This window comes from Paralichthys olivaceus, chromosome 3 (assembly GCF_024713975.1).
Source record: "Paralichthys olivaceus isolate ysfri-2021 chromosome 3, ASM2471397v2, whole genome shotgun sequence".
NCBI classification, from domain to species: Eukaryota; Metazoa; Chordata; class Actinopteri; order Pleuronectiformes; family Paralichthyidae; genus Paralichthys; species Paralichthys olivaceus.
This window is the reverse complement of record NC_091095.1, coordinates 16,480,313-16,494,519: the sequence shown is the minus strand read 5'-3', so window position 1 is coordinate 16,494,519 and position 14,207 is coordinate 16,480,313. Positions and strand designations below refer to the sequence as shown.

Sequence of the window (14,207 nt, the reverse complement as noted above, 5' to 3'; positions counted from 1 at the left end):
TGCACATAGGCATGTCTGCTGTGAGGAAGTTGTAATGTTGCCGTGTGTGTAGTTACTCAGCAAAGGTTGACTCCCTGTGCTTTATTATCAGTTCATAACACATGTTTCATTTAGTTGGCAGTTCCTTTGCAATTTTTTATTGGAGGGAGACATAGTTAAGAATACTGAATTCAAGATGAACTTCTCAAACTTATTACAATATCGACATGTAGCTGACCTTTGATATATAAACACATCACTTATATAAACACACATACACACACAAAGAGAGAAAGAGGGATTACAAATGTGTGTGATATTGTCAGACCTGAATGTGGATCAATAGTCCAGGTCTGATCAAAGTCCTAAACGAAGAAATCTGTGTCACTGCAGCATTTACAAACTGACGTTGTTTGTCCCACTGTTTTGAATCTGACAGTTTAAATAGACAACACTCTTAGTGTAATATGAAAAATAGCAAATGTTTCCAACAATCTATTACATGGCTGCTCAGCTCTGTGTGAAACATCAGTCTGATGTACAATTAATGCACTGCATAGTTTATAGAAAATGCATTTGTACCATAGTGTCTCACACTGCACGTGTGTTGTGCAGAACATAGGTTTCATTCAGAACTGTGCAGTGAAATATAATTAATGCATGTTGCACTGCAGCACTGTGAATGATGATTTGTATTGTGCCGTTGTGGGTGTGGATGGGTTAGCGAGTGGTCACACCATGTAATTATGATATTTATTTTGCATCTCTATTTATACTGCCCTGCAATGTATTTATATGTTTGACGCAAAACAATTTTATGCAACAACAGACAAGTAGGACCATCTAATCTGCAGCTTTGAACGAGCATGGCTATTGTTTGATTGCATGTGTAATGAAAGGATAAGAAATCAAATGGGAGGATGAGTGGAAAAGCTGGCTGATTCAGCGAAGGGATCTACAACAGAGACAGTATTGTTTGGAGCAAGAATGTGACCTGACATATTTTGAAAAGGTCCTCAACAATAAATGGTCGAATCACACAAAATAAAGAACTGATCTGCTGCAGAATCTTGACTTGTATTTGTCAAGTATAACAGATAGAAGAAGCCAGAACATCTCATATAAAAATGATTACCGTGTGTCAGTCTCTAACTCGACTTCTTGACTGCTGCTCTTTGTTGGGTTAAAAAGAAACAATGATGCGGTGACAAGATCAGCACCAACCTCCTGTTGGAAGTGACGCTGAAGGTCACAGGAGTCAATACGACGCTGAGATGCTAATAAGTGTGAGCTGTCGCTGAATAATCATCCACTGAGATGCTGAGACACAGGCTCCACAACAAGGGAGGACAGGACACATATGGGGTGACAAGTAATAACGTGGTGATCCAAATGATAAACGCAAATGTCGAAGAAGGATTTTAGTCAGCTGAGATTGGAGAAATGAAGATTAATCAAACTTCTGTCTGGGATCTACAAAACAAACTTGGTTATTGCACAGAGCTGCTATTCCTCAACCCGTCCTGTGGAATCACACCATGAACACTCAGAGGCTGCAAAAGACATTTAACCACTTGTGGAATGTAACAAAGCACATTTACTTTATTACTGTACTTTACACCATTTTTCATGTATCAGTACTTAACTAGATTTATTTTCAGGTACTTCTGAATTTTACTACAATTCATATATCAGTACTTTTGACTCCTCTACACTTTTATAATGGACTGTGTTTTATGTTTACATTGTTCTTTATATTTCTAAAAATAATCAATAACGAGAGGGGAATTGATCCTATCAGAGCAGGCAGGTAACATTAGACCCCGCCTCCTCCTGCAGCATGAGTGGTGAGGAAACAGCTGACTCAGAAGCCACTGCTGAGATTCTGCCATTAATTTATATGATGATGCAAATGTTCTCAGTAGCATTCTTTATTAAAATGACTCTTGCATTGTTTTAGTATGAAACAAATAAACATTAGGAACAGTTAATTATGTAGTTGCATTTCAGAATAGGCGACACTTGGCAAGTACTTTTACTTTTAATACTTTTAAGTATATTTAAAAGCAAGTATACTTACTTTTTTTTATGTAGAAAAGCAGTGCCTTTACTTGAGAACATTTTTGTATATTTATTTGTAGGAGGACGTCCTCATTTTGTCTAAATTGCAATATTTGATACCATTTCTTCAAATTGCAAGACTGTAAAGGTTGTTCTTTCACACCTGTCCTGGTTTGTTTTTTTGAGGTGTGAATAAAGTTGTAAATATTTCCCTCTCAGTAACCTACATGGACAGTATGTGAGGATTAAACAGCAGTGGGTATGAACTTCAGAATGAACTATTGTACTTCAATCTATTATGAAATGGCCTCATGACTAACATACCAAGCAGGCACGTCAAATAATTGATTGACCTTTGTTTCACCCATGGCCTACATGTTCACAGTGAAGCAGTGACCCGGTGTGTTAGCAGAGAATCTAAATACGAGTGAACCCCTCCTCTCTTTTCACTGCTGAAACCCAGACAATTTAAATCTTGAAATCTGACTAAACAGGCTACAACCATAGAAAGACACAGGGGGAGGAAAGCTCCAGTTTCTCTGCGAGTGTGTAAACATGTCAGTGTTTACGGTGCTGTATGTTGAATAGAGAGAGAGGTGGCAGCTCGCCATAATGAACTCGCTGACCGGGCCCCCCTCCAGCTCCCTGAGCAGCGCTGAGGCCAGCTTCGGGACGGGAGCCAGTGGCAGCACAGGGAGGCTCAGGCACAGCTCAGGCCAGCCAACTGGAACACAGTCACTATGTAGATTTCTGGGATCCTTCACAGTGTGTCACATTACACCGAGCCCTGTCCTCTCTGTTGCCTTGTCGGAGCATCTTCTGCTCACGCTGCCATGCCAGGGCCTTTTTTTAGATTCACGTTTCAGTGCACTGCACATGTTTGGCAATTAAAACATTTGTGTGTTTGAAGAGGATGCACATTAGAAACACAACACGTGTAGATGTGTTGTCAGACTGACTCCGAGGGTGTCACTGACCAATTACACAGGTTTACAATGAGAAACAATGCAAACTGGTGAAACATGAGGGATTCAAATGTTTCTTTTTCTATTTGTTGTTTTCTTGAACAAAAACAAGGAATGAGGATTGAACTGTGGAAACCTGCTGCCATCTACAGGACATCCACGTCACTACAGCCCACAGTAATAGTACTCAAATTTTTAACAGGAATGGAAAACATAATAAAAGTTCTATCAAACACACAAGAATGTCATTTATATTTCTAGGGAATGACGACTGCAGTGCTTCCAAAAAGGACCATTGTTGGGGATAAAATAGATGTCTCATGTATGTGCCAAAGGAAAAGTTACATTTTTTGAATTATGTATATGTCCATTACAAAATGAGCCAAATATCACTTCTGTGTGTTAAATTCAGGGCATCACTACCCCTGTACAACACATGAATTACTCTTCATAACAGAAAACAGGTTCAAATATTCATAAATAAGGATTTTAAAGAATTTTATTGAAACAAAGATCAATTTCAGTCCCAGTCCCTTATGGTTTTCAAAAAGCGTGCTTTGGGTTTTAGCGCCAACATTTCATGACTCTTCTCCCTCTTTGCTTATACAGCAGCATGTATACACTCAGAGTAAGGGGGGAAAAACCCTATACAACAGGTCATTTTGGCACAACTCATACAGCAGGTACTCCTGTGCTGGCATTTCGTTACTTTCACAACAGTTAGCTCTCCAGAGCAAAAGATGAACTCATTCACAATGGATTTTGACCATAAAGGAGGCGTTATACAGTAATCATGTCAGAGTGTTTCTAGAAAACAAGATACAGCAAGAATCAATGAATAGTGTCTTTCTTGTTGAAGGGTTGCGGTACTGGGCGAGTGTTGATCCTAGTGACAAAAACACTGACATCTGCTCCTGTTCAGACTTTATCAGTTCTCAGTCTCGACCATCGCAGCATTGTCACGGCGGGCACTGGCTTTGATGTGTCATTTGACATCTGGAATTAATATAATCTGAAATTTGATGTTAAAAACACTTGAGCCCAGTCATGCAAATCTTATCTGAAGTAAAAGGAGCCTCCTCTGACTTCACACAAGAAAAACACTGCAAGTTTCCACGGGATGATATGGACAAAATAAATGAGAACAGGAACCAGAGAATACTGTGACATGTTCCGACACGTGGTAGATCGCCACGTTTGATCAGACTCAGTAAACACTTTGGTATACATGATGGTCAGATCCATGTCTCATGATAACATTAACTCCATTGGACTAGCCTTTGCTTGAATTCTGACCCCCCCCCCCCCCCAAGTAAAGACACAAAGACTGTTCATTGTAACACATTCATAAAGCATGCACTCTGATGGACAAAGAGAAAAGTGTCATTTTGGACAACCCCCCCCCCCCAGGTAACAGCGAGATCAGGAGAAAAAAGTGCTGATTTTTCATATTCACATAAAAAGATTGATATAAGAAATGCAGCAGATGACTGAAGTCAACTTCTGATGCAGCATTTCTTCATTTTTCTTCGCCTCCGTCTTGATACAACACTTCTCTCACAGAGGAGAGCTGATCCAGGAGATAAGATTATCGCTTCTTCCTCCACTGAATAATCTGACATCACATTTGAAAAGGCCAAAAGTGGTCGCACATGAGCGTTGCTTCTCTCAGCAGGAGGGCTGCTCAGCAGATGATCAAGGATGGCTTCATCTTAACAGTCGTCGTGAATGGACTACCATATGTTTTGATGAGCAGACGAAAAAAACCTATTGTATTAACAAAACTAAAATTGGCAAGAATAGTAACTAAAGAGATTTCAGATCTGTGGATCAAATCTAAATTTTTGAACACTTTGAAGATGAAAGGAAAAGCCCGGCGATCTGAATACCCCTTCTGCGTCATCTTACAATTACAGGATCTTCCATAGAATGATGAAGAGTAGAGCTGGCCACGAACTCTTCAGACAACTGTTAGTAATTCTATTGCTACAAAAAGCCATCACAAACAATATTGGACACCCACTTTAGATCTTAGAATATGGTGAAAACATAATAAAGGACCACTGCAGTGAACAAGCAGCAAACTGCAGCTCGACATGAGTGAGGAGACTGTGTCGGCGGAAAACCTACAGCTTTAGTCAGAGAGGAAAATTTCGCACGTCCCCATTGTTAAGACATCTGCACATGATTTTAGAAATGAAGAGCCAAGCGCACAAACCTGCGACTGACCCTTGTGCATTTGGAGGCAATGTTTTGATTTAATCAAGGAGTAATAACTGCATCTCTTTAAAAGAGAAAAGAATGATGAATGCCAACAAGTTGACAATTAGGTGGGCAAGGCAGCTTCTGAATTAAAAAAAAAAAAAAAAAAAAAACTGTCTGACATTCAAGATGTGAGGACAAAAAAAAGAAAAATAAGAGATTTTAAGTAAGTACTGGTATTCAGGAGTGTAGGACAGATTCATTCCCCCCCAGTTAAATGTCCAAAATAAATAAAAAGGAAGACAGAAAAATAAGGGGAACATCACAACATTTGTTTCAAGATAAGGGGTAAACTGAAGCATCATTAACTTAAATTTTTCTTTACACGAAAACAAAATTAGTTGCTTTTGGCGTACAATCAGCAGTATTCATCTCAGTGTCGCCCTTCCCTTCCCTCCAGTTTCAAAAGAAGGAACAAATATTTGCCCGAGAAACTGTCCATGTTTTTGACTCGTTCAGACCTCTGTGCACAGTAAGCAGGGTGGGCTGTTGAGAACAAACAAAGCCACACAACTTGTCATTCTTTCTGAACGCATTGTAACTACACAGATGGACCTGGCCACACCAGACGCAGCCCCGTTTTCAAAAAGGAGGGGGAAAAAAAACAAATGAAAGGAAAGAGAGAGAGAAAAAGAGATCACATGTCCTGCTAAGTCCTCTCTAGAGCCTTTGGCCCCAATGAGGGAAATACTCCCTTCATGGCATCTTTCATTAGAACTTTTTTTTTTGCACAAGCGGAATCCAAAGTTTTCCTTTATCTGCTTGGTTTCCAGAGATAACAGGGAAACAATGTCTAATAACTACTTTTAAAGTTGCTGTTGATCGTACTCTGCAATATGTCTCTTTATATGTGCCAGTTTGTTGTGTAGATATTCACAGCGGTTCTTCTCTTGGCTATAGTTTGGATTAGTCTGCAGGGAATATAAAAGCACAGAGTCAAAGTCTGATAAATATTAAAATATATCTAACAGATATACTCAGATACTTGTACCACAGAAATCAGTCCAAGCAGGAAAGTTTACCTTTTTTATTTTATGATATTCTTGAAGTATCTGATTGTGGATTGTCTGGGAAGAGAGGCAATAAATTAGTGCGCTTTTTAAATAACCTGATACTTTCTGACAAAAACAGCACGTGTGTCGTTTAGGAAACTTACCTTGTACTTGTCTGTGCCTTGCTGGAGTTGCTTGAGCTCATTGTCGAGCACAGTGAACTGCCGGGTGATGCCCTCTATGCGAGCATGCAGGCCCCGGTACTCACTGTACTCTGCGTTGAAATCGTTTTTATACCTCTGACGCTGCTCTGGAGAGCCAATTACTGTGTACTTTCTGAGGGGAGAATGAGGGGAAAAGTTAGTAAAATACCAAAGACCCTATGGACAAAGTGCAAACATTAAAGGTCCTATGTCGTAGATAGTGAGATTTCTATATAACATTAAATTTTTTTATTCCTAAAGCAGGTGCTGTAAAAGTGTCAAAGTTCCCAATCCATGGAGAAATGCTCAGCATGTATTCAGAAACTGTGCCTTCTGTCACAACCAAACAGTTACGGCTTTCAGCCATGTCACCAGCACTGGCCATGATCATCACCTGAGCTGACCATCCAACCTCGGAGGATTTGTTTTCTCTGAGCATTTACCTCAAATCAGCTATATTTTCATTAAATCTCTATGTTGGGAATGTTTAGTTTGACCTTTTGAACTTCCCAGCTTTTAATATTTTCAAAAGGTATTATATTTTATAGTTTATTTTATATCATTTTTGTCTTTTCTTGGAAAAAGAAAAAGAGGAGTAAGAGGAATATTTCTCCAAACCGAAACACAATAAAAGGTAATAACATTAATCAATTAATATGTTAATTGGAGTTTTAAAGTAGAAACAATTGCATTTACTTTAGTAAATTAAAAGGATGATAAAATCAGCAATCCCAAATTTATGTTTGCAATGAACCCGTTTAATTACAGACAATCATCACTGGATTAATATAGATGCAATAGAAAACAAAGATGAAGGGAAATGTCATTTTTTCTATTATTTTTATTCAGATAAACGATTTATTTATAGTTGATTCATAATGGACATCAGAAGTAGAAAGTCAAACTAAACATGAAAATATGGGAAACATGTCACATTTGGCAACTGCAGGAACTGTAGCGATAGGAAAATAATGTAACTAACTTCCATTGTTTTTTGGACATGCATCTGCTAACAGCATCACTTTTGACCTACAGAGAACCTGTAAAACCTATACTCACAATAAGTAGTCTGCCACCTCAGGTGATGATGAAGGAATACTGGTACTGTTGCACATCCCGTTCAGAACTGAAACAAGATCAAACAGAACAATTATGTTATTAATGTTATTTTTCTTGTCTGTTTGTAAAAAGCTTGTAAAAGCTGCTGTAGTGGGACTGGAGAGGAAACAGCACAAAAGGTCACTATGATCAGTTATTGTTCATGACATTGTTAAAATGCATCTCTTAAACAGGTTATCTGTTAAAGATGGTATCTTTCAGTTGGAGTATATTTGACGTAACTGAATGCATAACGCTGAACAGCAGGGGTCTCCGTTTAATCGGTGAGTCACAGACTAGTCACATAATGCATCACCTACACACAGTGATGACTAACTACTGTCTGTCCGCATGTGACAAGCTCCTTTTATTCAGAAATCTCTCATCCAATGCAAAAGTTGTGAAACAGATTTTGAGTAAATAAAGACATTTTAGGGAGAGAAAAAAAGGAACTGTGCTTCTGTTGCTCTCACCTGTGCTTTTCTGTGGAATACTGTTGCTTTTGAGGTTTCCTGGGCTCATCTCACAGGCTCTATTAGGCTCAGGCACACGTTCCTCGCGACTCTTCCTCTCCTTCTCCTTTTCTCTCACCCTCTCCCTTTCTTTGCTCTTCTCCTTCTCTTTATGCTTTTTCGACTTCTTCTTGGACTTGCTGTTGAAAGATGAGAGGCTCTTGTCCCGAAGTCCGTCCAGGACTGAGTGTCCGGGAGATGATGTGCTGATGCTGGGTGCATTGAGTGCCATTGTGAGTGCCGTTGACATGGTTAAGACCAAAGGAGTTTGGCTGAGCCTCTCCGATACCACGGTTTCTTGAGAGTCACAATCTCTCCCATTGTGGCTGGAGTCATTGCTGACGTCCGACAGAGCTTCGAAGGGACGAGGGATGTCCAGCACTGGGAGCTGCTGGGAGCTGGACGTCACGCCACCTTCTGCCATGGAAACCACCTCTGCCTGCGCTCCTCCAGCCTCTCCTCTCCCATTGGAGGAGCCGAACCTGCCATTAACAGGTGCTGTTGTAGCTTTGCTAGCAAGGTGGGATATCCTGGGCTTTTTGTTGGCTAGAGGGTCAATGAAGTCAGCAGCAGGCCGTTTCTGGGAGAAAAATAGCAATTTTAGAGGCAGAACCAGGGTTCAATATGAATTCACCTTAGATTGAGCTAGGGGGAAACTGCGAACCAGGTCAGAACAAATGAAAATGGCCTGAACTGAGGAGTGAGTGTACATGAGCAAAGACAATGGGGTCAAAAGGTCTGAGGGTGGAAAAGTCTTTTGAAAACCATTGTAGATAGAGAAGGCAACACAAAGAACGGAGTATAATAGGAAGAGTATTCTCAGAAGCACTGTGTCTGTGACGTCTTCACAATACCCGGGATTACGTTACAGGCAGGGCTCTGTTTGACCCAGCATGCGCTAATGTCTTTGGGAGTGGCCGACCCAATCACTGTGTGACCCAACAGAAGACTGGTATTCTCAAACTACAGCATGAACCTGCAACACAGTGATTGCGACACCCTAAGCAGTTATTACAATATTCATCTTCATCTTGGGCCAACATTCACATTATTTAACACTGTTGTTCTTTGGAGATCACATATTTGGGTGGCAGCAGGTATGAAAACTTTTTTCTGCGAAAGAATGACAGAGGAGAGATTTTTTTTGAAAACAACTGGAAATTAAATGCTAGCACAGAATAGCTATTGTGGTTTTTATCCATCTTGGAGCGGACATGGTTTTACTCCCTTTGGCTTGCAGCACTACCTGATTCATCCCTAATCTGTCTGAGTTTTAGGTACAGCTTTATCTGCTGATTTGTTTTCACCTCTAAAAATGTGCTCAGGATATATAGTGTTTGCTCGTGTGTTTGTGTGCTGTGTTTACTGAGGGAGTGAGTGGAAAGCAGGGGGCATTCAGTAGGTGTCTGCCGGAGAACAACCTGAGAGGAAGGAGCTATTAATAAAATAGTTCCCTCGACCTAATGGAAGAGTAAACAATGGATAAACTCAAGAGTCCGGACAGACCGAAAAAGAGCAGCAGGATAAGGAATGTGAAAATATGAACTAGGTGATGAGTGAAAAAGAGTCCCACGATCACAAATTGTAAAGTGGACGAAATTTCAGTGTTGGTTTAGAAACAGTGTTGTTGTACCAATTCAGAATACATGTATTGAAACCGAAATTCACCTAAAAAGGAAACAAATCAGTTTCGAGGGAGAAAATACAAAGAAAAACCCTCCCTGGGCTGGGAAAAAACTGAAATCCCAAGACAGCAGGGAGAAAAAAATACACAACTGGAAAGAACAGAAAACTCACCTGAGAGGGTGAGCTGCTGGCCAGCTCTTTGGGCGGGCTCTCTGGTGGAGGGGCAGAGCTGTTCTGTTTCCTAAGAGAGTGAACACACAGACATACATATACAAGAAAAAGATTGATATGAATAATCTTTGCATACTTAGCGTGGCAGGGACACTACTTTATCCATCCAGTAACAACTGGATATTTAGATCTGATCGTTCTTCTATTTCAAATGTTGCAAGCTTGTTCTTTCTAGTTGTCCTTTCAGTGATTTAAGCTCGTAGCATAAGAAGCTTAAAATGCTCTGCTACAAGAAGTGACACTCAGGCAAAAGATCCAAACTATATAGCTGTCATTTTGCCGAGCTAATTCTACAGATGCATGAGGGCATTAAAAACAAGTTACAACAGTCTCTTTGTGAGGCCGAGACGGTCGCTATGACAACTGAGTGAAGGAGGAGCTACTTGACAGAGACGCATTTTATAATAACACTTCACACATGGACGGGGCAATTAAGTCATTATTTAAATCTGTGCAATTTTTTCAGCAGTTTAAAAACTCTACAGTGTTTGTCAAAGAACATTTAATACATAATTCAGCCATATTTCAGTCTCCAAAGAAGAAAATGTATAATATCACAGTGCACCTTAAAGGCTGAACAATTTTAGCAGCTAGTTCAAGGCAAGTGAGACATTGGTGTGACACCACAGTGATTGAGAGAGAGAGAGAATATGGGCCTGCAGCTCACGCTGGGTATTTGGGAGGTTTTGTAAAACCTGTACTTATGTTTTTTAAACAGGAACTATAACATACTCCGTTTGTTTGTTTTCAACTCCACAAGACCCTTTACTAGTATTCAGGCCTGTATTTGGACTTGTCCACTCATGATCACATCAGCCAGGAACTATTCCATGCCAGATGAGAACAGAGCCTCGGATGGATTATGATGCATGAAACTGATCTCATTATGTGTCAGATAAATCTGTCACATGGCAGCAGTGTCAAAACAAAAGAGTTGCGCCAATATACAGCAATCCAACCAAGATAAACAGTGTTTAACTTACAGCCAAGACAAAGTTAACTCTCAGTTTAACAGTCAACATATTGATCTGGTTTCTTTCTTGAAAGGATCAGTGTGTAGAATTTAGTGAAATCTAGTGGGGAATATGCATGTTGTAGCTGAATGCCCTTCACACTGAGTTGTCTTGAACTCAAAAGGTTATAGTTTGGACTCCTGTAAAAGAAATGGCGGCCTCTGTAGCACGGACCCACTCCCGATGGAAATATACATTTAAACATAAAGGGCCCATTTTAGGCAAAAGAAAACAACAATTTGAACAATTTAGATTATTACACACCCGAGAAAACATCACTAAGATTATTTAATATGAAATTTCTGCCAATAGATCTCTTTCAAATAAATCTTACACACTGAACTTTTAATTCACTCAGCGACTAACATGACATTTCATTCTGAATGTAAAAGAGCTGTTTGCACATGCACAGATGCTCTGATGTCATTATCAGTAGGGGGCAGTTGGATACAACATGTCTTGTCGATGCCCCACCCTATAGTTTAATCAGGGAATGTGTGTGTGTGTGTGTGTGTGTGTGTGTGTGTGTGTGTGTGTGTGTGTGTGTGTGTGTGTGTGTGTGTGTGTGTGCGTGCGTGTGTGTGTGTGTGCGTGCGTGCGTGTGCGTGCGTGTGTGTGCGTGTGTGTGCGTGTGGTGGGGACAGTCAGATAGACAGGTGGGAGCTACGAGTGAGAAAGCGGGCCAAGCGATACAGCTAAACCTTGGACTGGTGCCACCTCACACATAGATCAGCATGTGCTAGAACAGTGTTGCATCACGTGCACTCCAATCATGTTGCTGCTCTGCTGCGTGACTGAGTGTATTGGCTCAAAACTCTGGAGGAGCTGGGGAGGGGGGAGGCGGTATTAGGTGGGAGGCTATGATTGTTAGTCAGCTGATAAACTCCCAAACAGAGCTCAAAGTACAGTAAAAACACAGACACACATGCCTGTACAAACAAAATACAAGCACGTACATACACAACAGAAAAGACACAGGGTGGCCAGAAAAACAGGGATTCATATACACTAATGCTAAACAACTTTTAATGATGTACTGTATGTAATTCTTATATGACAGAGTATTAGGGCCAAGATGACGAAAAAAAAAAAAAAAGTTTAGACAGAACCCATGCTCGCCAGAGTTCCACTTCTTCGGAATCCAAAATCATGAACCAATCTCATTGTGAAACTATGAAATCCCTTTGAATAACACGCAGATGTAACCAACAATATACAATCCGACCTCTGACAAACATTTCCTCCTTTACAAAACAGGCAGTAGACAGTTTTTTTACACAATCTCGTCCTAATGCTTATGATGTGGTGCTGATAAGTCAAAATATGAAGTATTACATTACTTGTGAAACTTATACTAGTATAACCTAACTCTATTCTCCACATTCCTCATTTTAACACTGGTTGATCTTCTTAAATTCCCCATCTAAAAACGTATGCAGTCTAAAACTACAACTATTATGGAACTTTTTTCATGTAATATTATGATTTTTTCCTCCTCTATTCTGATTCAGAAAGAATGTTTTTTCTTCTACATGGCCCCAACACTCTGTCATATCGACGAGTAAACACTAAACTTACCATAAAACTCTGTGAGCAGCAGTCTCAACAAGGGTGACATTTGAGGTCAAGCACATGTTTGCTTGTGCATTGAACTACATTGTATTGTATCTTACAAGTGTTTAAGTTCTTTCGGTCACTCAATTTTAATGACTGAGCTGCCTATAGGGTGTACCACAGGTACATTTGAGCTTGTCATTTAGTAGCCATTCCTGAGACCACTATGCAAACACAGTTTAAGCTCAGAGCATTGCTGGCTGGTCTATAAATAGCAAGCTGGGAGCTTGCTATTCCTTAGCGTCCCAGATCCAGAGAAACCCAATTTTTCCACTAGGAAGAGGGCCAGCAGCTTGTGCTGTCAACAATTACAACACTTTGACAACATTTAGTGAAGCACACTGAAATATTCCTGGAGGGGTGACATGGATACCTGCCAGTCTCACAAAACTGGGTGTTACCCAAGTTTTGCGCATCCAAACTTCAGTACATAAATCATGAAAGTGGGATAACTAGAGGTTCACATATCTCATATACCACAATCTCATAATTGTTTACGTACACAGATATGGCAGATTTCTCAACAATGTCTGGGAGTTGTATATTCTTAAAATACCAGTGTCATCACCCTGTGGCCTTAACACACCACAGTCAACACAAACAACAAAACACAGTTTGCAGAGTCAAACTTACTCTACAACATCCCTGAGTTATAGCATAAGAAAGCTCTACCCAGTAAAAGCAAATACAATGAAAGAAGTAGATATACTAAAAACATCTGTGCCTTTACAAATCAGCTATTGTTGCTCTGACGCTAAGGGACGATCATGCTGCTGGTCTGTAACTTCACCTAAAAAGACTTATCCTAAACATTGCAAAATAACCTTAAAATCATGAGTAAAAATGAGAAATGGATTAGAACATTAGGCTGATTAACAAAATAATAACCTTCAAATAAATCAGTAAATCAACATTTACTTAACAGCAGAAAATCCTCACTTAACATATACTCCATGTTTTAAGATCAACTGTTAAGCTGGTCTAAATTTGTAGCAGCAGGGTGACATGTGGGTTTTCAAGTGAGAGTGATCCACATGCCTGACGTACCTAAACAAGATTCTCTTGAGAAGCTGCTGATCTCCTTCTGTGTAGCCCGGCCAGTCCTTCTGAACTTCCTTATACAAAAAGTCCTTCAATGTGAAGGTGCTGTCTCTCCCATTCAGGTTTGCCACCTAGGTAAATGCAAAAAAGCGATGGGTGAGTTTACTACCGTTTGACTGAAGATGTGTGTGCAATGGTTAGGAGTGTGTGCATGCGTTTGTGTTTTGAGACCTGTTGCAGGTGACTGTCTAGGGAGTCTTTGTCTAAAAGTGAGAGGCCATCTTTCTGCAACCTTAGGATCAGCTCAGGCTTCTTGTAAGGCTTGAGGGCCAGCAAGTGTATGAGACGCTCTCTGAGTGGCCGGTTCTGAGTCGCGCCTTTCTTCAGAGCATTGCTGGAGATGAGGACGGGCCTAGATGTTGTCCGCGATGGGGCAATGTCTGAGAGTCCAGGTGCCGGTTTCCGTATCTGAACCTTTTTGCCTGAAAGGAGTTATAGAGAAGAAGTTAGAGCCTGACTGATATCACTGTAATAACACTGAAATACCAACAATATTAAAGGTGCACTTGTTAGTCATTGAATGTTAATGTTCAAAATTGGCCAATAAACC

The 14,207-nt window shown here is 40.2% G+C and overlaps 1 protein-coding gene across 1 annotated transcript in view; it reads right to left on the bottom strand.

Moving 5' to 3' along the window:
* Positions 1 to 3,486: 3,486 nt before the first annotated feature.
* ell (elongation factor RNA polymerase II) overlaps positions 3,487 to 14,207 on the bottom strand; it is a 32,869-nt gene continuing 22,148 nt past the window's right edge. Inside the window, exons 5-12 of the mRNA XM_069522214.1 lie at positions 13,829 to 14,079; positions 13,604 to 13,728; positions 9,870 to 9,939; positions 8,034 to 8,652; positions 7,522 to 7,588; positions 6,424 to 6,595; positions 6,290 to 6,334; positions 3,487 to 6,178 (exon numbers count right to left, since the gene is read on the bottom strand). Of these exons, the coding sequence (XP_069378315.1) occupies positions 6,074 to 6,178; positions 6,290 to 6,334; positions 6,424 to 6,595; positions 7,522 to 7,588; positions 8,034 to 8,652; positions 9,870 to 9,939; positions 13,604 to 13,728; positions 13,829 to 14,079 (1,454 nt within the window). The 3' untranslated portion in view covers positions 3,487 to 6,073. The remainder of the gene's footprint in view (positions 6,179 to 6,289; positions 6,335 to 6,423; positions 6,596 to 7,521; positions 7,589 to 8,033; positions 8,653 to 9,869; positions 9,940 to 13,603; positions 13,729 to 13,828; positions 14,080 to 14,207) is intronic.